General features: G+C 45.3%; 2 protein-coding genes across 3 annotated transcripts in view; one reads left to right on the top strand and one right to left on the bottom strand.

Annotated features, from left to right (window-relative positions):
• LOC143893828 (uncharacterized) overlaps positions 1 to 23,415 on the bottom strand; it is a 203,448-nt gene that overhangs the window by 56,549 nt on the left and 123,484 nt on the right. The gene's annotated exons all lie outside the window — the stretch shown is intronic.
• The window catches only part of Sema2a (Semaphorin 2a), a 320,164-nt gene that overhangs the window by 267,471 nt on the left and 29,278 nt on the right, over positions 1 to 23,415 (top strand). For both annotated transcript variants that reach the window (XM_077399561.1, XM_077399562.1), the window contains one exon: positions 18,997 to 19,084. In XM_077399561.1, the coding sequence (XP_077255687.1) occupies positions 18,997 to 19,084 (88 nt within the window). The remainder of the gene's footprint in view (positions 1 to 18,996; positions 19,085 to 23,415) is intronic.

Below are 23,415 nucleotides of genomic sequence, written 5' to 3'. Positions count from 1 at the left end.
CAGTAGCTCGTGAATTCCGACGCAAACTGCGGTCGAACAAATGTTTCACCAAATAAAAAGAGAAACGGAGATCGAAAACGAACAGCGTTGGTTGCAAAATATTAGCATGCCACTTTTAGCCGTGCACTACCAGCGAACAGTGTGTTGCAGCAACGTGCCTATTCCCGCTCGAGACCGAAATATATAGCGTGGCGCGCTGGTACGTTGCATCGCACGGCTATATCCGCAATCGCGTCGCAGTCCACGGCGATGGATGAGAAAGAGCAGATAAATAGAGGCGGGCGAATAGAGCAAAGGACGCGACCGGCCGTTCGTCGGTGCGCGAAGCGCATCCCGGGCTAAATCCCAAACCGTTTCCGTGAATTATTCCCGGCATTACGAAAAGTGGGACGGCGCACTTTAACCCGCACGGCCCCGCTCCATGCGCTTAATTAATCGTCCACCCACTGTCGCCTGCCCTTCTTTTTCTCACGTAGATTTATTGGCGTCTCGAGGCGGCGGACGCATCCGGAATCGCTTCCGAGACTTGCCTTCCGAACAAGGCGCCATTTATTTTTCGATATTCCACCGCAGGAAGAACACGCGTTCGCGATTTATGCAAGTCGATATTGCCGGCGTAACTATAAACGCGTACGCGGCGCGCTCGCGAACATCGATATGCAAGCTTCGAGGAACGCCTTCCGATTTATACTGGGCATGAATCGCAGTGCTTTTAAATTATATATATCAAACCGTTCACGTAAATACGACGATATCGTTTTTAAGATGGTTTTACAGAAATTAACAAAAGTTATGATGATTATACAGCGTTACGAGAAAAATTCCGTATATCGGAAAGGACTTACTGGATATATATTGCGCGAATGACGACGGAAATCTGAGAAAAATGCAAGGACTATTCTAGCGAAGCGGTGACATTTTCTGCAAAAATTCAGGGACGAGGTCAATTCCGACTTAGAAACGCCCCAAGGGGTAAATCGGTTTTCACCATATTTACGGCGGTCCTTTTCAACGCGATTCGCTTTAATGGGGGTTATCCGGCCACGCTGTATAGAACCTTCAATCTGAAGGATGAGGAGATCTCAAAAGAATAATGGTTCTTGGCGAGCGAGTCCGTCCTCGCACCGTGTGTGTAACGTATGCGCTTTTCTTTCCTACGATCTTTGTTGCCTGATGATTCTCAAATTCGCTGTCAGCATGTGGATTATCGAGTTGATTCACGACGTATGACTGATAAAGTTTAGATCCAGAAATGTCTGCAGAAATCAATGGATATATACACATGTATACGAGTGACTTTTAATTTTGAAAATATCGTTTCGCAACGAACACGTCGTCTATTTCACTTTACGCTTGCAGGAAACAGAGCATCGAGAAATGAGAGGCAGCCGGACGGCGAGCGAGACGGAAGAATTCCATTGCCGAATGATTTGCGCGCCGGTGAATTTGTCCGGTTTGTGGGCCGCGCGCGCCCGCCGAGTTGGCAACGAGACGAAGCCGCATATACACGCGCATTCATCATATGTTCCTGACAGCCACGGCTAAGGCCGGCAATTTATGCGCGTTTTGATATTCTCGTTCGCTTTTTTCGGTCTCGTATCGCGAATTCATTACCGGAGGGAGCGGCGCCAGCGACGCCGCACAGATAACTTCTAACGCGGACGAACGGCGACAACGAGCGCGTTGCACGAGCAACACAACTCGTGCTCTAATAAATTTGAACCTCTGATCTCATAAAAATGCATTGGATACATGGGGAATCTTCCGTGCCGCGCGCATGCTTTCGCGCGGTACACGACATATCCGTGCGTCGCGTCGTCGGGGCGAGCAAAGGCCGGGAAAACGGAGGCGCGAGGGGGAGAGCCGACGGGGTGAATTCTTCAGAAAATAAAGTTGACCGAGGTAATGCATACCGAATTTTCGTGGATTGCGTTTTGTCTTCCCAGAGGTCTGTTTTCTTCGTGCAGAACACCGAAGCAGAACACAAGCCAAGATGCAGAAAGGATGCGGCGAGGATCCGCGAAACGTGGGTGAGAGCAGACAGAGAGTCGAGAGAGAAGAACATCGTCTGGCAGACTGGGTGTACCGGAAACCGAGAGGCAGCGAAGCGCGATACGACGTATCGCGAATCTTGTGAGAAAGCGAGAGCAACCGGTGGATTTTTATTTCAATTTATACCGACGCGGCGGACGGTATATGTCATTCGGAAAGCTCGAACGACGATGCGTATTACGCTTTTCTCATTGCAGCCACGCAATCCGCGCGCACTCGCATGGGAAACCGCGGCGCGCACCATTGGTAACATGCCACACCAAATTCCATCCGCGGAAGCGTGGAAAGCTTTTCGTCCGGGGCCAAAACGTTTTCTGCACATTTGTAACGGCTCGAGTAACCTTTGCACGTTTACAGAAGCGCGACCCTCTACCGATACCGGCATCTCCACCGTCGTCTCTTTTTCCCATTGAATTCGCCCGCACCGCTCGACAGACTCCGTCGTTCGGCGATCGCGTTCCGCAATTTATTTTCCACGCGTGGCTGCGCAGACCGGGTGCATCAAACGACCGCCGAATTCGAGCAAGCGAGACATAGAGAGAGAACCCGGTATCCAATTGTACGTAACTAACTGAACAACGCGTCTACCGCCGAATCGCGATTCCTTGCGTCCGACCGCGTCTCACATTGAATATTCGTGACTGCCGTCAAATGGACATCCGCTTGGAGTCTGGAATCGACAGGTTTCGCTGTTACGGCTGGCCCGCTAGTAATCGATTCGGCCACGGGCGACCGGAAGCGCAGTTGGTTTTGCGAGGAATCGTCTCTAATCCAAACTTGTCGGTCATGTTTAATTCAGTCGTGATACCTATTTTACGTGAGCCGCAAAGATCCTCTCATGCCCGGCATGTCGAATGGTTATGGATACGATTCGCCAGGGACTATCCTAATTCGAATCACTACTTAGGAGTCATGTTTAATTCAAGGGAATTTCGGGCCGCCGTGCGTGCGCTCGCCGACGGTTTCGTGCAAGACAGTAATTTTGTATAACATGCAATATATAATCACATCCTGCATATTCGTTATGTCTGGTTAAAATACACTGAGGCATGGAATAAAAATACACTATAAAAACAGAGAGAGAGAGGGGGGGGAGAGAGAGAGGCAGAGAGCAAAGAGGTCGTAAAATTATATTTACAGAGCAGAAATAATATTTATTGGCACAATACGTTCTCAATCCGTTGAAGTCAATTAACGTCATGAAAGGGATGCCGAAATTGATCAAATAGACTGATGCGTATTTAATGATGAATTTTGCAAGGTGTAGGGCTAAAGTAAAACGGAGGCGCGCCTCGAAGAAAGTCCATCTAGTTAAGATCCGTTAGTAGCCTTAAGGGAATATCGAGGTTTATCAAAGCCCGATGCCCCGAGTGCTTAACGTTGAATTTACTCGTTCATCTCTGATCTCCGGTCGATTAATCAGTGCTTGTTTGAACGACCATCGGCGGATTCGATCTAACATCTTCCGTGCGCGTTCACCACGAACCACGTGTGTGCACTCGACAGCTTCTGTCTAGCGTCCCGAGGGACAAACCCACGCCGGGCGGACCTTCGCCTATTACCTGTACACATTGTGCGCCCACGTAGTAACCCTATACGATATTACATCTGATGTAAAATCCAGCGATCCTGGTTACTGTCGATAACCTCATCCCGTCGTGTGTACGCGCGTCTCTCGGACGCGCCGGACAAGGAAAGAGCGACAAAGGGGGCGAGAGATTTGAGGGAACAGAAGCCGGGACACGTCGACAGGAACACCAGGATTATGGGGTTGGCCATCGCCGGGGTCTCTCGACCCGCAGGAACGACCCGAGATTGAATTATCCGCCATCAGGAGGGGTTTTGACCTCCGCTCTCGCGTCGGTGGAAAGTTCGAGGGAGAGAGAGAGAGAGACTGCCCACTAATCATATACCCGAGGGATGAGGTCGAAAACTCGGGTAGGACAAGATCCGGGATATTGCCGGGAAGAAGAAAACAACCGTCGTCGCGCGCGGTCGTCCACCAAACGGTGGCGTTGTCTTAAATCATCTCTGTTTGCTCCTATGGATGGTATTGCCAAGTATGTGTGTGTGTGTGTGTGTGTGTGTGTGTGTGTGTGTGTGTGTGTGTGTGTGTGTCTGGAAGAACTACTATCTTCTCCATTTACTGCGAATGCATCCAAGATCGTGTGGGAGAAGAAACCGGTGGAATCAGCCGAGAGAAAATAGACCGCTTTTTATCTCACCGCATGTTAGAAGTCTCTTATACGAGCGTCGTAAAAATTTTATTCACTGCTCTACATATCGTATTCGTTTTAGACGAATATATATTATATATTTAAAAGATTTCTAATTCGGCCAGGGCTACGTCATTTTTCTTAATTCTCGAAATTGAGACAATGAAAATCGATTTGCGACTTAAAGATAGAAACGTAAGTGCAGTTTTTCCCGGCGTATGATGCATTTTATGCTTCTAATTTCAAGCTGCAGGGATACGTTGCCGGCGATTCCGTCTGTGGACTGTTACGCGGTCTGTTAATGCAATATCGCGATTGCTATTTAATTACAGCGAACGATCCTCCGTACGCGGATTGCATCTTGCGGCTGACCCCGTTGGACGATGAGGCGAAGCGCGCGGTGGCGCGGCGGTTCAAAGTCCCGGCCGAGTTCGACGTTCGTACTCGCCGCAAACATTCCGCAGGGCCGAGGTAACAGATGCGCAATATCGCGGTGTCGTTTGCCGCCGATTCCCCGGTTATAGGGTCCTCTGCAGGAAGCCGCATACCGATCCGATTCTGTGACGTCATAACGACGAACCGCCGTGCTTGGCCATATTCGTGATTTGCACAAGGTCGAGACACAGGCTGGCAGACATCGGAGTTCTTGGTCAAGGATTATCAACCGTTTAGCGCTGCGGCCGCAATCGTCCGCAAACCTACGAGCTGCTCGAATATAATTGACTACGCCGTTGTCGTTGTATCTCCGTAAATCCTGTCGACGGCTGACGGCCGCACACCGCTTTCCTTCGTGAAATTGGCAGGATATTGTAACGCGAAGGACGATGTCAGTCATGTGTATTGCCCTCGTACGTTTGCACACTTAAAGCGGCTCCGTTACGTATGCATGTATTTCAGGCAGTTATTTTAAGCGAAATACAACAGATCGCTCGGCGAAGTGGGAGAACAAATGGAATTAACTCGGCCGCCGATTGAAATATCATCTACGATAGAGAGGAGGGTTATGCGCGCGATTTCGAGTTTTTGGTGGTTTGCGCGATAATCTAGGGATGAATAAATCATGAGTATTTTAATAACGTAAGCGCATATCGTCGACGAATAATTTACTGATAATTCGCGTACATATTGCCACGAAACGATACGAGCCACGTTTAAATCGTCAATTACCGATTATCATTGCCCATCATCCAAGTACCGGCCGTAATCTGCAGAAATAAATTTCTCTCGTCTCTCCTGCCGATTTATTCGCATTTGCGACAGAAAAAAGTCCGCGACGCGATTGCCACGAAGATTTTGTCTCGTCGTGACCGATCGAGAATTTCGTTATTTCTATGCGCTTAGTTTCATGTTCGCTTGGAAATCCGACGCGAAACGATCGGGTAACTTCTCTGCAGACGATCTGGGCGGCCCGGGCCATCTGGTGCGCTTCTGCCGGGTTATTATCGCGGCGCGATCAACCCTATCCGCGCGTACGTGCGCACGTTTCCACGCAGCCCTCGTGGGCCCATCCCCTTATCGGGCGCAATAATGGAAACTACGTCGTCGATTCTATTTTCTCTCCCTCGGGAACCGCGGGCGACTGCCCGCCCTCCGGCACCGGCATACGCGACTCCGGCGAGCCACGGCGTTCGGTACAATAATGGTTATTTATTAGCGCTAAATCAAATGCGTTAGCGTGCGGTTGCACGAGCGCAAAGCTAATATATATGATAATGATGATAATAATTCCGGAAGTGAGCGCTTTGCGCAATCGATGATTCTCCAAATCCCACCGCAAAGGCCTCGAAAGAAGAGAAAAAAAATAGAAAAAGACCAATCAATGTTCCGCCGGTTTAGCGTTAAAAATAAATTTAGGATCTTTAAAACATGAAACGTGATTACCCGAGGGATATACGAGTGATGGTTATTCTTTGTTACATGACTGCGAAATGTTCTCTATCCCTCTGAGATGGGATTATCGGTGCGCGCGTTTAATATTTAGGAACCAGAAATGATTTCGAAATCAAACGGGGCGTGCGTCAGCATCGAACAATAATTGATAACGGTCTGCAATAATGAGAGATTCGCTCCATTACCGTTGATTATACGACGGTTACCACGTCATTCTATCCCTGCCGCTGTCGGAGCCAAAGTCTATAGCAGTTTCGATATTGACGTAAAGTGCGCCGGTACACCGTTAATATCATCGTGAGTTCTGAGTTTCGGGCGAAGCTGTAATTGTAGCAAACCGCGAAAGCAAAGGCATTCCTTCGGCGAGCCAAACCACTTCCGGTCGCGCGGACAAAAGGCAATCTCCGCCCGATAGCCTCTGCGCGCGTTGTTGTTGGAAACATCCGACTCATCCGTTCCTGCAATATAATCCAGAGCGCGGATGGTCGCCGGTTTAACGTCCGCATGCGTTACGTATGCAAAATACGTAAAGTGCATGAAGTGCTCGACGCGACACGAGGCGACGCGACGCGCAAACCGGACGAAAGAGACGAGAAGAGGGGGGTGGGGACACCTTTCGTTCCTTCTAGTGGGGCCTCCCTCTCCCGTGGTCATGTAAAGGGCGACAACCTGTCCGATGCAGATTGCGCCCGCAACATTCGTCACCGCCCCTCGCCCGCTCTCGCGAAACCAGCCTGGTCTTGGATGGCGACGTGTAAACACGGTGATGTAATAGTGAGCAGCGTGTGGTCCCGACCGGGTTAGTATTGTGTGTGCATACTGATGTTTCATTAGCCCACTGTTCATGCCGCTCTCGTACTGTCAATCAAGTGCTCCACCCTGCGGCTGCTCCTCAGTTCGAGAGCGAAGCCGGTGGCGGTGGCACGGGCTCCCAGCGTCGCCGTTAGGATCGCTTTATAAAGGGATTACAATTATCCGATGTTTGATTAACCCCTACCCGCCGCGGCGTTGCAATCTGCTTAGGGCGCGTTACAGCGTTCCGCCCGTTCCGTTCCAGGCGATCGGCGAACGTCGTTTCCGATTGCGGCGCGATCCGCGATATAATTCGTTGGGATGCAATTTGCCACGGGCTCACCGGCCTCCGAAATTGGAATCCGCCTAATCTACAGAGCAGTAGCGTCGCGATGGATTTTCAAGGTGTGTCTAACGCAGCTGCTGTGCGCGGGAGGAACCGATCGGATTCGTACCCGTCAGGCGGCGCAAATCGCGCCGCCGGTGGGGTTGCTTTGCAAAGGGATTAAAATCACGCAGTGTTTGATTACCCCACTGCAAGAGTTAGGGGCGCATCGTTAAGATCGATATTTGCCGATACTGCGAGCGCAAATCTCGGATGAACAGTTGGCTTAACGTTGACGTTTCAACCAACTTGGCGCATGGCGGCTGTGTGAACGCTGCGGTTGTCGCGTATGGGCATGGACATGATTCTGTTCCGCTTGTAATGGCCAAGTTCTGTGCACATTTCCGCCAAATGTCAATAAAGTTAGCCCGTTACACGCGTCGGCATAAACCGGCACCGACTGATTGCTCTATCACTATATTTATATTTCACGACACTTTGAAATTTAAATAAAGCTCTTTGGATCGTAGCTCTTTGAAATGCCTCGCGGAATGGGTTTGCTGCAATAATAATCGGCCATTGGAATCGTTTTATAAAGAGATTACAATTACTCGATGTTTGATCACCCCTCCGAGCTTGCAATCTGCTTCAAGTTGCATTACGTATTCAAGTGATACACGCAACAGAAACTCGTGCGATAGTACAATAACATAATAACCCCATGCATTATTGCGGCATTGATCGCACTTAACAATTATCCGCGGTACGCGTCCTCGCGCGGAGACAATAATTTTATGTTTTTGTGTGATAAATAGAATATTTTTGATAAATAAGACGTAGAATTTAAAATATTAATTGTGGCTTCATGTTAAAATTAACATCGAGTGAAAATTATTTCATGAAATATCCGCTAATAATATTAGTTTATTTATTTTTGCACTCCCAATCTAAAAAGACTATTAGACACATTTATTATCACGTAATTCCGCTCGGATATAATGTTTCCACCGTTTAAGCGAAAAAGTGGACTTTGCTATACCGACAACACGGGCTTTGTACGACTACAAATTGGCAGAATGGAATATAAAATGTAAAGTTGTTTCAGTTGTGTTAAAAAAAAAAAAAAAAAAAAACGATAAAATGTTGGTTTTATTGTAGTATATGTAAAAGAATGCTTGAAATAGTTTGCATTCTATGTACCGCGTTTAAAAAATAGCGTGTGTACTAAAATTCATTTAATTTGAATAAATATCGCCCTCCGCGATTCGAGATGCGTTAATGCTCGATCGCAGTTATGAAAATGACCAATTTATTATAATTTAATATAAATGAACGCATCGTAGAATAAGACACAGATAACAGCAACAATATTTGTTTTTGATCTGGCTCGATAGTGATTGTTGGAATATCATCAGCTCTCGATTGCTTTTGTTGAACTTCGCAATTGAGTTCTTCGCCTGCGGCTCCCCTCCGGATCGGTGGTTCTATCGCACTCGAAAGATCGTTATCGCTTTGTTCACTTTGCTTTACATAAGAGAATTAACATTATCCGCCGATTGATTTTGCGTTTACAACATGACTCGCTTCAATTACGTGCACTCATGTGTTTACGCTGGCCAAACCTCGGGGCCAGATCCCTCAAAAAGAATTAAAAATAAATTAATTCCGTTTATAATAATGACTCACCTTTTATCCTATTTATTGACATCTATCGTATCTCGTTTTATTTCGTTATTTGATACGTTTAATAGTTGGCAAACTCTTTCGATTGTTACGAATCAATTGACTTTAACATTTATTTATTATTTAATAAAATCGGGTTAAAATCGTTTTTAATAACACTTAGAATTACTTTATAAAGAGATGATAATTATTAATGTTTGATTATCTTTTTATGCGTGGTGTAAGTTAGGTAGGTGCTTAAATTATGCGAACTGATAATGCATTCAAACAACCTTGTTGACCATTCGCAGCCAGTTATATCGTGATACGCTTCATGTGTTGTAATAAATAAAGTGTCAATCCTCCCAGCTGCGTTTATTCCTCGGTTTATTCGCAAAATGATATGCAAGTAAGATGAATTATATCATTATTACATTACATTCTGCATATTGCGATGCATCTTCATTAAAGAAAATTGATCACATTCTTAATTCTGCGTCATCATTATCGTTGTCGTCATCCATTAGTTTGTTTTAATCTCTATCTTGTACGGAGAGTTAATAGAAACCATACCAACTTTTATATTCCAATATTTTCGGTGCGCGAATACGTTTGTGAGGAAAATATATATCTCGCCCTCGCGTTGTTTTCTCTCAGATAAGTTAAAATTTACTGCGTTGAGAAATTTTTCGTGCCTCTCTGCAGTGCGAAAAATTCGCGCGTCCTCCCTCTCAGCGCCGCCGAAAAAGGGCGAGGATTAGTAGCCGCGGGACATTTTGCGGAGGTCGTCTATCTGATCATCTTCAAAAACGGATCTCTCCGCCGTGGGGGGATGCGCGCCGTGAGGGGTCAGTTTTGTGCGAGCGAGCTCTGTGCGCGCCGAAAGGGGGTAGAGCAACGGGTTTGTGCAACGTGTGTGATTACGTTGGCAATTACTCCCACCCCCGCAACTCAGATCGAAGTGGCCGCCCTCGCTTCCTCTCCACCTTCACTCCGTTGGCCTCGCCCGACGGTGGAAGGGTTGTAACTCGTTATTAGCGAGGAACGGCAGTGGTGGAGGGGCAGGTGATTACAGCCCCCGAAGTAGATTCGCCGACGATGATAAACGCGAGTCTGCAGATCCGATCGCTCTAACTCGTTCTCTCTCTCTTTCTCTTTCTCTCTCCTTTTCCCGCGCTTGCCCTTTCCCTTTCTGTCTCTTTCCTATATCGTTCTCTGTACAGCAGTTCTCTTTACATACTCCCGCGCTATTTCCTTCTTGTATTACGTTTGGCGAATCTTGATTAGCGATCTAGAAAATCTTGATTAGTGATCTAAGAAATGCTGAAAGAAATAGACCGGCCTATACCCCTTTCCTGTTCTCACGTCTTTTTCTGCTAAAACGTTTTTCTGATAAATATCGGTGTCAAACTGGAGCATAGTGCGCTAGAAGCGAGAAAAAATGTAATTAGATTGCGAGAGATAATCTAAATACTTCGATCCAACGTTTGGCATTGAACTTCGCACGCAAGTAGAGCGTAAAAGTGGCGTGTATATAGGGTGACAAATCTATGTGAAAGGCTCATTATAATTTTATGAGACATTGATGGAGTATATTTGTATAAATGGTTATGTATAACAAAGTATATTTGTGCTCCACTTCGAGTTTTACCTCGAAATATTAAGCCACAGTTTATAACTCATGAAGACGAAGGGAAAGGAACTATAGTACTTATTAGTTTTGCGAAAGTTACGCGTCTACAATCTGTCCGTCGAACGAACATGCCTTGATTTTACGCTCGTTAGGAGATTTAGCGGCAACGATGAAAGATTTTGATATCCGAGCGCGCGAGACCAGCGCGAAGAAAGGAAATCCCGGAGCCGAATGAATCAGAGATTTGCAGGCGAAAAAGGGGGCGCGGAGGTCAAGAGAGAGAGAGAGGGAGAGGGAGAGGGAGAGGGAGAGAGAGAGAGAGAGAGAGAGAGAGAGAGAGAGAGAGAGAGAGAGAGAGAGAGAGAAAGAGAGAGAGAGAGAGATCTCGAGTGTATTCTTTCATATACCATCTGAGTCCAAGTCCTGTCGAGAACGCGCCATAGAAAAGCCCTGAAGAGCCCTCTAAAAATGACTGCCCTCCGCCCCCGCGCGGGTGCAGGAAAGGTATTAGGGGGTCGACGAAGGGCGGTGGTGGTGGTGACTGCAGCAGCAAGCTGCGCCGGGTACAGCGACGGTAGCCGTACGCGTGGAACGAAAAGATAACGCAATTTATTTCAGGTTTTATTCATCCTCTTTCATTCTCTTCTCTCGCTCGCGCCGTACGGTCCGGCCGTGGCGAGGCAGTGAAAAATCTCCGCGTTTTCTTTTTGTTCCCCCCCCTCTCTCTCTCCCCCTCTTTTTTTTGGTTTTTTTTTCTGTCGCCTGCCTCGCTCGGTCTTTATCTGCGCCACCACCATCGTCCCTGACGCCGACATGCTTGTCGACGAGGATATTTTAATGTGCGCGCGGTACGCAGGCTTTATCGCGAGCGATAGATTCCGTAGTCACTTTGAGGATAAAATCGATAACGGATAAGCTAAAACCGATAGCTCTTTTCAATAATCTTTTCGCATAAGAGTATGAAACGAAAATCGGCTTTATAGAAAATTGAAACAACAGACAACCTCTTCCCTCTCCTCCTTCTTTTAATTCTTTTTAACATAAATAATTAATAATAAAGCAAAAATATACGCGCAACGCGCAGGTTGTATCTGTGGAGTAACATGTATGTCAAACGCAGTAGATGTTCACGTACGTGAAAACGCCAGAATAACAATTGAATCGTGCAAAGGATCAATCGAAATGCTTATTATTATTGAGGTCGAGCCATGACTGTTGCAGTATCGAACGTGAAACTGTGCGAGAGCTGTCAACCGGTGCGGCGGTGGTCGCGCTATAATTCGCTTTTCGACCAATCTCCATTTTATACCGGTGCGTCGCTGCGCCGGCATTACAAATGCCAACCCCATTTTGCACAACTCGACTTTGACATTGTCGATTATACTTGTAACAAACGTCGTATCAATTCAAATATTTCCCTTCAACGAGTTAGAACATTTTTTAATCGCATTTTATCTCGCAATTTCCATCAGCGGGATATTTAAGCATGATATTTAACTTGCGCGGAACGATACAATACCATTTTATATATTGACCTCTTTTGTTGAATTATTTTAATCTCAATTTATCAGATAAAAAAGGATCAAGAGAGATATATCACACAAAATCAATTTTGGATTTAAAAATAGATACCCAATTTTCCATATCCAATAACGATGGAATATCAGATCTTCTATGTATGTGTGCATGTGTGTGTATGTGTGTGTGTGGAAGAGAAACGATAAAAATATTTTCTGAAAATGGGCTTCTTCATTTATGTCGAGTCTATATTATAAATAATCCGACTTGATTGGCGGAATGACTCTCTCGGTAATGTGTTGCGACTCTATACAACTTGATCAATTATAGGGAGAGGATATCGTGCTACCAATTACGCAAGTTCATAGTTCGCTGTGAGGAACTATCAAGGAGTCTCATGTTCGTACACTAACTAAGAATGGTGCAAAGACGATGGGGAGAAAGGGAGTGGGGAAGGAGGCTAGAATAGTGTTTCCACTTCGTGCTTCTGATACGTGACCCATGGAGTAAATCTGATCCAAATCTGGTACAACTGCATGACGGCGATGCATTAACCTAATGAGCCTTTAACTAAATTGAACTGTTATATACCAATAGAACTGTTTGCATTTTGCATCTATGTTATGAATATTCTCGTAAAGTTTTCAACCTTATTTGTATTTAATTTAGGTAACAAATTAGCAGGCGTCCGACGTGCAATTCTAAATTTATCAACGCGCGTATCGATCGACCGATCAAAGTGTCACCCATCATCCTTACACATTTTCTTAAGCGCCGTAGGCCCCTATTATATAGATTAAAATATGCGATAATCAAATTCCGCGAAGTAAACGATCTTGTAAGTGTGACAGCGAGAATGGATACGATAAATAGAGGGATAGAAAAGGAGAGAAATAGAGACAGAGAGACGCCCAGGAGAGGGTTGATTAATGAGAAGGGCGTGACGTGGCGGTGCGCCGCGCACCAGCCACGCTTTGCCCCATTTCATCTCCGCTTTCACCCTCTCTTACGTCCCTCTTTTAGATTCTCTTTTTGCTTCCTTTCCTTTTCTCCCTTTGCTTCGTCATACCTATGTTATACTTACTTTGTCAACGAAACCCCACTCCTCTTCCGCTTCTGTTCTTCTCTTCGCGCGCCGTTCAGCCTAGACCGACTGAGATAATTCTATTTCAACCTTCGTTGCTCTTTCAAAAAATGTTACATTACTATACTCTTACGCAATTACGTTTCGCGACGTTACTCCACCCTATATACTTTTTCTCCATCTGATTCCGCAGATTGCCAACGATTCTCTCGAATTTCTCCTTTCGACCAGTCGTTCATTCACGTTTGTCGGTTTATTAGGCAAACGGGTCGGAAAGCAGCGGGTTATTATCAAAATTGTTGCTGCAAAATCCTCGCCCCCTGCATTTTCCGAATGTAAACGGCAGCCCGTTCGCATTCTGAGAACTGTTTCTCCGGTCGACTACCCTCGCCTCCCATTTAATCCGCAGCCTATCCCCCAGTTACCCCGGATTCTATAACCGGGGCGAAACGTGAATTCGCACGCACCTGGCAACCTTCGATCAGAACTCGTGCCACGAGGGTGAAATGAAATTGTAATCGTCGTCATAGTTACGCTCGGTTCCCACACGTGTTCCGAAAAACAAGGTACGTGAGTCTCGATGCTCTTAGATTTCAGCCCAGCGATATCGTAGAACGAGGAACATTAACACAGCGTGTTATGAAAGAGAGACTTCAACCGTAACGTCCCTAAATGCTGCTCCATTTGAGACCACTTGAACTGTAAATCCACCACTGTTCTTGGCAAATTCGATTAACGACACGAACGACAGGTATCGGACGCACGCCATGATCGATACTTCGGGAAACCTGGAAAGTTTGCACAATATCCGGCGGCGCTCGCACCGGGACTTTCGGTTTTGAGAAGAGTGTATTGTCGTGTCGGGGGTCCGGCGAATCCGCAAGCGGAGTAGACGAGTTCTAAACATGTCAATTCTGTCAAGAGCTGCGGCCGAGGTGGTCGAGTATGTGCGCATACACACGCCTAGTTTGACCCCTCTCGTCTGAACCAACTCCTGACAGACACGGAGGATAGAAGACGAACGTTTCACACCGGATAAAAGGTCCTCGAAACGCGTCAGCAGGTTTCTATCCCACGCGATGATCGTGCCTTGACCGAAGTGCGATTGCGAATCGAGACTCCGAAGACATTCGATCTCCCCCTCCTTTCTCCCTTTCCTTGTATCGTGTTACCTTGTTCCGAATTTTGTTGCCGTATGTACCTTCAATCGAAAAGTAAGTACTCTGCGCAATAAAAATGCATTTGTCTTTTTTTTTTTCGAAGGAAATATCTGTTAAAAATGACTCTACTCACACGGAAGTTCATACGAATCGTGAAAGCGTTGCAATACGTCTTACTGTTACCGGGTAATTTGTTAATCTCAAACACAAGAGTTCTTGACATAATACGTTTCTTTGCATATTATACGTGAAATCTATTTGATCGCTCGCACCATGCATCGCGCAGAACGTATCTCATTTTTCAAAGTCAGTGGCGGTGGATACCGCACGCAGCGAGATGGATAGGAAGCTAAAAAGGGCGCTTATGCAATTGAAATTACCGCGATGGAGAATATTTTCGCTATCCGCCGCGGGTGCGGCGCGGCACCTTGCCTCGGGCTCGGGATTAAAATAATAATAACGTTGGAAATTGGACACGGCCGCGGCGGCGGCGGCGGTACCCTCGTAATCTTTGGCGGCCATATGCCGGTGTCAGCTGGAACGAAGCCAGACGAATGTAAAAAATGATCGCGCGCCTAATCTGCCATTATTGTACGGGCTGAGTTTGGGCCCCGCCGCCGCGCCGCGCCGGTCTCACTTTATTCAATTGCAACTCTGGCTCTCTTTATGGTTTCGCATTTCCTTTCGTGCACGTGATAGGGAGAGATCGTATTGGTTCTGCACGTGCTCCTAGGATTCGTTTGGCTGCCGATAAGAGACGCGCGTTATGCATAAATCTGCCATAAAGATCATCCGCGAACACGAAAAACGATTGTAAAGCTTCACATTTAACAGCGATCTCGACGAAAATCGTGCGCGGCAGGTCAAATCTACGGTGTAAATCTTTCAAAAATAACCACCGGTTTTATAATGTCTCCTGGGGGGCACTGTCGAAAATAGTATATTAAGATTTTATATCCCAGCGATCCCGTAATCCAGTCGCGTTGACTTTTCTCATGAGAGCACGAAGGTACATATATATGTGTGTGTGCTCGTGCTCGCGGTTGAGTTTATTAAACTTGAATAACATCGACCTCAAATCGATTCACGAGGATGCGAAGCGATTTCAAAAGCTATCACGATAGAGTTCCTAAAAATCCCTGACTGCTCATACAGTTACCCGAACTCTCATCGTCTGCCTTCCCAGCATGACAATTCCATTCACCGCTCATTGATTCATAATCTCTATTGTTGCGATTTATATTCAACCATCGACGCGGTTTGCTTCTTTCTCGAATTTTACATAAATCCCGTCTATCCCGTCAAATGCACTATTTGCGAAATTTATGAAAGAGTGACTTATACAGATTAGTGAAAAAAAACCTAAGATAAACATATCCGAGAATTTGAAATATTCTTATAAACATTTAATTTTTGCACTGTTTATCATCTCGGTTCTTACGCCAAAATATATCGGAATATTGCAATTATCTTGAATACAGGGAGTCAATCATGAATCTTTTCCCCTAAGGGTGGAAACGTGAAAAATGAAAAATCTCTCTTTTTATTGATGTTAAATAGAAAGAGATAGTCATATAAAACTTTTCACTTTCCACGTTCCACATTAATACATGATTGACCCCCAGAAAAAAATGCAGAAAAAATCGATTAAATTCTTGATAGAATTCATTTTCTAGTATATTGGGAGAAAATAAACGTATATTGATGAGATATATGATAAAATAACTGTAGGATACAGCGAATGAGTTTTCCAGAAAGTCGGATTATTTATTGCTTGGGCCGAAGCCGGATGTTATGCAAACAGCGATTAAAGGCTTTTGAGGAAAATGCATTTAGATGCAAAAACGTGTATACAAGACTAGGAAATTGGAGCATGACGTGAACGTAGAGGGATTTGAAGAGCGAATCGTCCTCTCGTTACATATTGAAATTTATAAAATTGGTAGGATTTAAATTAACAGTATCAACCATAGCTTGGCTAAAAATAGCATGTATTCCAAATTTATCTTGAATGAATATAGAATCTAAAACGACGTTTATCCTCAAAGTAATTTCTGGCTTCTCGTTTTAGTTTGATAAACAGCTCGTTAGCTAACTGCTCTTATTTTCACAAGATAATTGTACGCGTGTATATCTTCTACATATGTGCATTGCGCGCATAATTATAAAAAATAGCCCGGATAATCATTTGGTTCTTGAATCAACGAAATACGGAAATCATTTATACGTGTATATATTTGCGACGGCAATGGTTTCTGCATCCGCCAACCTCCGTTTTTGTAGCCCTCCTTTTTTTATCAGATATAATGGCCGCGATAGCAAGATTCGTAACGATTCTAGGTCGTTGATACCCTCTCGGCGTGCTTAATTAAGAAATACTGTAAAGGTATTAGGCCGTTGCCGGAACCACCGAATTCAAATGGATGGTTTCCGCAACTAGGGTCGTTAGGGCGTTATCACGCACCGTTAACAACCTCGATTAGCGATTGTATCGTCCCTCGAAGTTCAGCGCACGTTCTTATGGGAGTGCGTTGCAAGTAATTTACGATAAGTAGGCAGTGTGTTTGCGCACGTACGCGCCGTGAATGTCTTTTAATGGCAGTAAATTACACGATGGGGTAAATATTTGTCGGAGAACTCAGCGGCGACGGCGGCGGCGCCATATACATTTCTCCGGCGGCGCATCAATATTGAACGATTAATTATTTATATTATACACGTATCGTATATAATTAATTAAGCAAATATTGGCACGCGATGCAATCGAAAATAATGTAACAATTATCGAATAATCTTTCGAGATGGGGAAATTGTAAAACCGTAGAAAGTTCTAATTGTGACCATTTAACGAAGTGCTGCGAGAGTGGCTATATAAATTACGCGTTGAATAGGTTGACTACATATATCTTACAAGAATAGTTTTGCTGAATGAACATACAAATGTGGGTACAACACGGGACATGTTATTACTACAATTTAGAACGTATATTTCTTTTACTCTGCACGCTTAATAAATAACGTTATACTAAAGGGACGAATCTGGCTCTACATAAATAGAACTTGCGTCGTGCGGCGACGTTTATCCCATTAACAATCGTGCGAGTCGCGGCGTGGCCAATTTTATCCGCGGTCAGAAATAGAAACGCCCGCGGCCCCGTCAGGAGATGCAACAGTTATATTAACTCGGATACAACGACCGGCAGGTGCGGATGTCGTCTTCCGTAGTGTAATGGGCAATACAATTTTATAACGATGATAAGATCGAAATAACTTTCGCGTGGAACATGCCTGCGTATAGGAGGAAAACGAGAATGCGCGAGCGCATTCAGACGAATCGGGGAAAAAAGGAGATAAACGCGTACGCGAATACGGTATTCGCGAGTGAATATAAATTTCGAAATCCCTCAGAGAGCGCAGTCTAGCCGTGGTCTATCTGGGCCGATCTAACGACCTATGGGTAGCACATCGGTTTTGAATAAGTCCGACATTAGAGGGACCGTGGCGTAACGTCGGTCGTTCCGCGGAGATAAAGCAAGATCGCGTTTCTGCATTCCCCGCGCACGCGAAGGAAAGAGAATACGCGAAGGGTTGGCGCGTGGAGATGCAGAAGAGAGAGAGAGAGAGAGAGAGAGAGAGAGAGAGAGAGAGAGAGAGAGAGAGGGCAGAGAAAAAGACAAAGACTGGCGGGGAGAGAGACGGAACAAGGTATAGATACGCAGGAAGAGTAGCTCTGTTCCAGAGTAAGAACCCCTTTCATTCCACGTCGGCCCCTCCTGATACCGTATAAAATATAGTATTGTTCGCGCTCTGTTAGCCCGGAGTGGAACGAGTATATTTAGAAAGGGGCTGCTTTCTTTCATATGTTAAGCAGATCAGTGTTGATGAGATAAAAAGAAGGAGAGGAAGAGACGGAGTTGGCAAGAGCCGTCGAGCCGTTCTTTCTCATTGGCGCGGTAATTCCACTGGCCCGTGAATTCTATACGCGTTTCAGGTCAACGTGCAAATGATAACCGATTTGACCTGATATTCTTAAGCGGTTCGGAAGTTAACGCGCGTTTGTCTAAAAGTGTGCAATGTATTCTTCTTTTCGTTTTTTTTTTTTATTCTTTTCACTGAAATCCGCAAAGGGACGAATTGTACGCTTCTTAAATTTTCACGAAACTTCACGAAACTCGAGAAGAGTCAAATACTTTCTTTGCCCCAGAATTTGTTCCGAAGCGCAAGGACTTACATTTACAACGAGAGAAGACAATTGCGAAAGTTTTTCCCGCGGGCGCTTCGTTTGCTAATATTAACATGCGGCTCATCGCGCGAGTTGATCTTCGACGTTTTCGCGGCGCGGATTTCAGCGAATCCGCGCTGGCCGATGGAACGAAAATGTCGAGCGCGCGTTACGTGCCGTGTAATTCCGACGAGTTTACGGTAGAGATAAGTCAGAGTTGACTTTAGCCGGATTACCGGCGAGGTCGGCAGGGCGGTAGGGCGGCGCCTTATTCTATCCGGCCGTTATTATAAAAGTCGTAATGAAAATCTAACGATCTACCGAGCGCGCGGCGTGGCCGCGACGACGCGGCCGCGGTTTCGCTGCGTTCCCGCGGCACGGAAAATGAATTTCGCCACGCTACGACGTCGCATTTAATCCCCTTATTTACTTTTGCTTTCAGAACACGTGCGGGAATTCAGCTGCGGCATGCTATACTACAGGACACTCTACCTGGACAGTAAGAGGGATGCCCTATATGTCGGAGCTATGTAAGTAGAACTTTTTCCCGGTTCCGTAATAAAATGTCACGCCATGAAAATCCCCGGGAAAAGTTGCGACGTTCCCTCGTCAAAGCCCGAGAACAGAGGTATTACGTCAGATCGCGCGTTGATGGGACCGTGTATGTATATGTACGTGCCACGCTGCGGATTTTTACGATTGCTGTGATTAAAATTCTACAACGTGTGCGAAGCGTGTGGGAATCGTGCCGTTTGATTGAATTTTCCGATGTCATCGAGTAATCGGATAATCTGAACTTTGAGGGATTACCCGTTACACAGATATCAGCTTTCGGGATAATAATTATCGTCGCATAGATATGGAATTGCGCCTCGTATATTTATGGAGGATGGAGAGAGAGAGAGAGAGAGAGAGAGAGAGAGAGAGAGAGAGAGAGAGAGAGAATATTTGAAACATTTTCATTTTGCAGTATCCAGGCTGTAACCGCGGACTTATTTACTTGTCTGCTTCGCTTTATAGAAGATGATCAGAATTCTCTCGCTCTAAATGTTTCACTTTGCAGAGAGGCAATTTATTCGGAGCCTTTGAGCCGCGGAAGAAAACGGCAAGAAATGCAAATAATACATATAATACAAATCGAAACTGACGATCTCGGCAATTATGGTTGTCGAGGAAATGAAAAACGCCGTGTCAACAGAAATCAGAATTAATGAATTTGCTACTTCATTATTCCTTCAAACGTAACAACCTTAGACATTGCGCCTGAAATTGTATATTGCGACTTTATATGCATATCGCGGAAAATGACGAATTCTTAACTCGAAACTTACTCGCGTTATCGGTTCTTTATCAATTGTGTTCTCGTTGTACACCGTGTGCTAAACTCTCTTACATGCGCGTATCTCTTAATATTTCCTGATTCCCATCCCGATTCAGATCTCTCGCGCAACCTAGCCGTAATTAAAAGTTCCACGAAGAGTTTCCTTGCCGTTCCCTAGGTATATAGCCGTGGTAAATCCGTTAAATCGATCGACTCTTCGCTGTTCGCACGAGTATCGCGTTACTATTTTCTCGATAGTGACTCGGCGGGAGCGAAAGCTCTAGGGTCGGCGTTACGCCCGCCGGGCCCGGGTACAGATTGCGGGGGGAGATGTCGCATCATTATCTCAGCGGAGTATTATTTCTTGATTCGGTTCCAGCCGCTTCTGTCGCCGCCACCCTCGGCGACCATCCGCTAACGTTCTCCCCGTTTTCCTTTTTCTTTTGTGTTCCCTCCCTCCCCTTAATTTAGTAAATGCCAGCAAAATGTTGCAAAGCCCTGATAATGGAGACGCAGCGGGGACGGGTCTTTCAATGTTCACGGATACAAAGAAATCCCCGAGACAGACAGGAACGATGGTTTGTTTAATCCCTTTGCGAGAGAGACGGAACAGATCGTCTTACGAAGTTCTCTTACAATTCGAACACGCGAGTATGTTTCCGTCAACGAGATGAGACGCTCAATTGATTTCACCGCTTTGGAATCACTTGAAGGACTTATAACTCGCAATACGTAGGTAGCAAAAGTGGTTACAATTTAATTTCTCTTCGAGAGAAGAAACACATATATAAAACATAAAATAATTAATATTGACACTCAAAATGTACGATTCTTTTAAAAAATAAAGTAACAACTAATTTGAACGTAAAGAGAAATCTAATTAAAAAAGATATAAATCATATTTCTCTGTACGACGGAAAAATAAAACGTCACAATTGCATAAAAGCTTCCGCTTTTGGAATAACCACCTCTCTCTCTCTTTCTCTCTTTCTCTTTCATCTTTGCGACGGGATGAGCTCGCCATATGGGGCGACAAAAGAAAAAGCGCAGTTACGATAAATTGCATTTCCCAAGGAAAGCGGCTACTTCGACTTCAACATTTCCCGTTTCCTGGCTTCGTTCCACGTGCTTGTGTCGCCTTGTATATACATACGTACCTATCTACGAAACTACAATATCGAATCGAATTCTGATAAGAGTCCGAAAGGAAATCGTTTCGATATTCCTTCTTCTTCAACGATAAGAGATATTTAAGCTTCATGAACTTAGGGACATAATTTTTAAATGGTTTTAAAATATATTCGATCTTATATATATCGATTCACTCGCGTAATCTCTGGATCACGATTCTTTTCTCGCATTCCTCGCTGTACCCATTCTTCGCGATGCCGTTTTTCCTCTGTTATCGCACGCGACGATCGATACACACGCGAGCATCGTTCCTCGTTAATTAGAAAGGTGATAGCCATTAATTGTAGTTTGAGAATCGGCACCCGCGTTGCGGTTCGCTCCGCAATTAAGGTACGCTAATTGAACGCTTCCAATTATCAAGCCGGAGGCCGCTGGCGAGACCGTACGAAAAAAAAATATATACAGCTCGCTTATATCCGAGTTCGCGGCTCGTGTCTGCCGTGCGTCTAGCGAAACGAGATAAAAATTCGTCGATCATATTTTCGTCTCGTTCGGTCGTACCTGCCGTTTTTCCTCGCCAGACTTCTATTGTGGCCACGATAATTCGGCGGAAAAACGACCACGACCGGGGATTAACACGTCGCACCTAGTCGCGATCGGTATTTCTCCTAATTGTCCTCAATAGCCGTTGCCGGAAACGCAATGGAGAGATTTTACCTTCGTAATGCTCGCTGCAACAACCTGGGAAAAGCTCGAGATAGCGTGAGAGAAGTGAGTTACGATCGCGAATGTTAGCAAGGTGAAAACGGTCACAGGTTTGCGGCGTTGCTGAGTTAACCGTGGCAATTGAGCTCTTTCTCTCTCTTTTCTCTTCCTTTCCTCCCCCTTCTTCTCTCTCTCTCTCTCTCTCTCTCTCTCTCTCTCTCTCTCTCTTTTCCGGACATTTTCGACGATGTTAGCACTTCGGATGTCGTATATCGATTTAGCGGATTATCCGTCGGGCTACAGCCGATAAAATTGTATAGAAGAAATAGGTTAAATTTAATTCATGCTAAATCGCGTATTTCAATCGTAACGTTCCATCCGTTTTCCATATCGCTTTATTACTTACCGCCCGTGCACGCACGTTTATTTTCACTATTATTTTATGAAAAGTGACGTATTAAAACGTCAGAGCTGCATTGCGGTTTATTGAAACGCGGACGTAACGTTATTCCGACGTGTATACATTCGTTGATTTATACCGGGGAATTATTAAAATTGTTCTATTATGTTAAACCCATCTCTTTTTCGCGGATATACATCTCCTTCCCGAAGGCGTCGGGGTAAATAGCACTGTTGCAAACGCCACTTCTCTGGCCCTTGTCATGTATTCCCTCAGAGTAGAGCGAGGAAAGGAGAAGAGCGAGGGGGATAGATCTCGACGCGTTGGATAATGCATCCCGGGTCAGAGCTGTCCGTCACGCACAACCACAAATTCAGACAACGATGCTTTTCGGATTTCGCCCGGCATTCGTCAGGTTCCTTCTCGCTCACGGTGAAAATGTCCGTATTATGCAAGCGAAACCCTATATACTTAGACATAAAAGCGGTGCAGCTGTTATCTCAAACCGCGACCTATTTCGGACGGAAACACGGACAATTCGTACGGTCATACGCGGCGCATTGTTTAGACTGTCGCGCAGATGTTATACGGATCCTTTAATTAATTAAGTCTTTGTCCCCTATTTGCATAATTAGCAATGAAATTTGTTGAAATTTCTTTCGCAGTCTACAAGGCATCTTTAATAGTTTAAGAAATTGCTGTACGACCTCGGCAAACTGCTCGAGATTTTAATTAAACTTTCTTTCGAAAGCCCTTAAGGCGATGTAAAATGTTAAATTGAACCAAATTCTTTCCTTGATTCTCAAGTAACACTTTCTTTATTTTTAGAAAATGTTCCACTTCTCGTGGAAGCGTGTCAATGAGATCTTAATGAAATTTTTTCTCCGCGATTTTCAGCGGCGAAGTAATTTCTCGGTTTGATTACGCACGTTTTACCAATTGGATTTCAAAGCGACTGAGCGATGACTTCGCAGCAATCCGCCCTTTACGCTGAGTTTCTCCCACAAATTACTTTCCTACGAATTTTTTCTTTCGCTAGTATGAGCGACGTGCCAGCACGTAGACGATACTCGCCTCCTCCTCCCCCTCCTCCCTTCGCATTTCCTTTCCACCTGCCGAACCCTCTAAAAGTTCGCCGAGACGAAAGTTCGACGCGGGTAGATTCCAAAGTACGGATTTGTTTTTCCACATCGGTATTTACTTTTTCACGGCGCGATGCACAGAATGAATGAAAAAGGAGAGTCGCTGAGGGATAGGTCTTCCTTCTAACTTCTCTTTCTCTCTCTTCTCTCTCTCTCTCTCTC

The sequence above is a fragment of the Temnothorax americanus genome, unplaced genomic scaffold (genome assembly GCF_048541705.1).
Source record: "Temnothorax americanus isolate GAGA-0224 unplaced genomic scaffold, ASM4854170v1 Scaffold13, whole genome shotgun sequence".
In the NCBI taxonomy this organism is placed as follows: Eukaryota; Metazoa; Arthropoda; class Insecta; order Hymenoptera; family Formicidae; genus Temnothorax; species Temnothorax americanus.
This window is presented reverse-complemented; position numbering and strand designations above follow the sequence as displayed.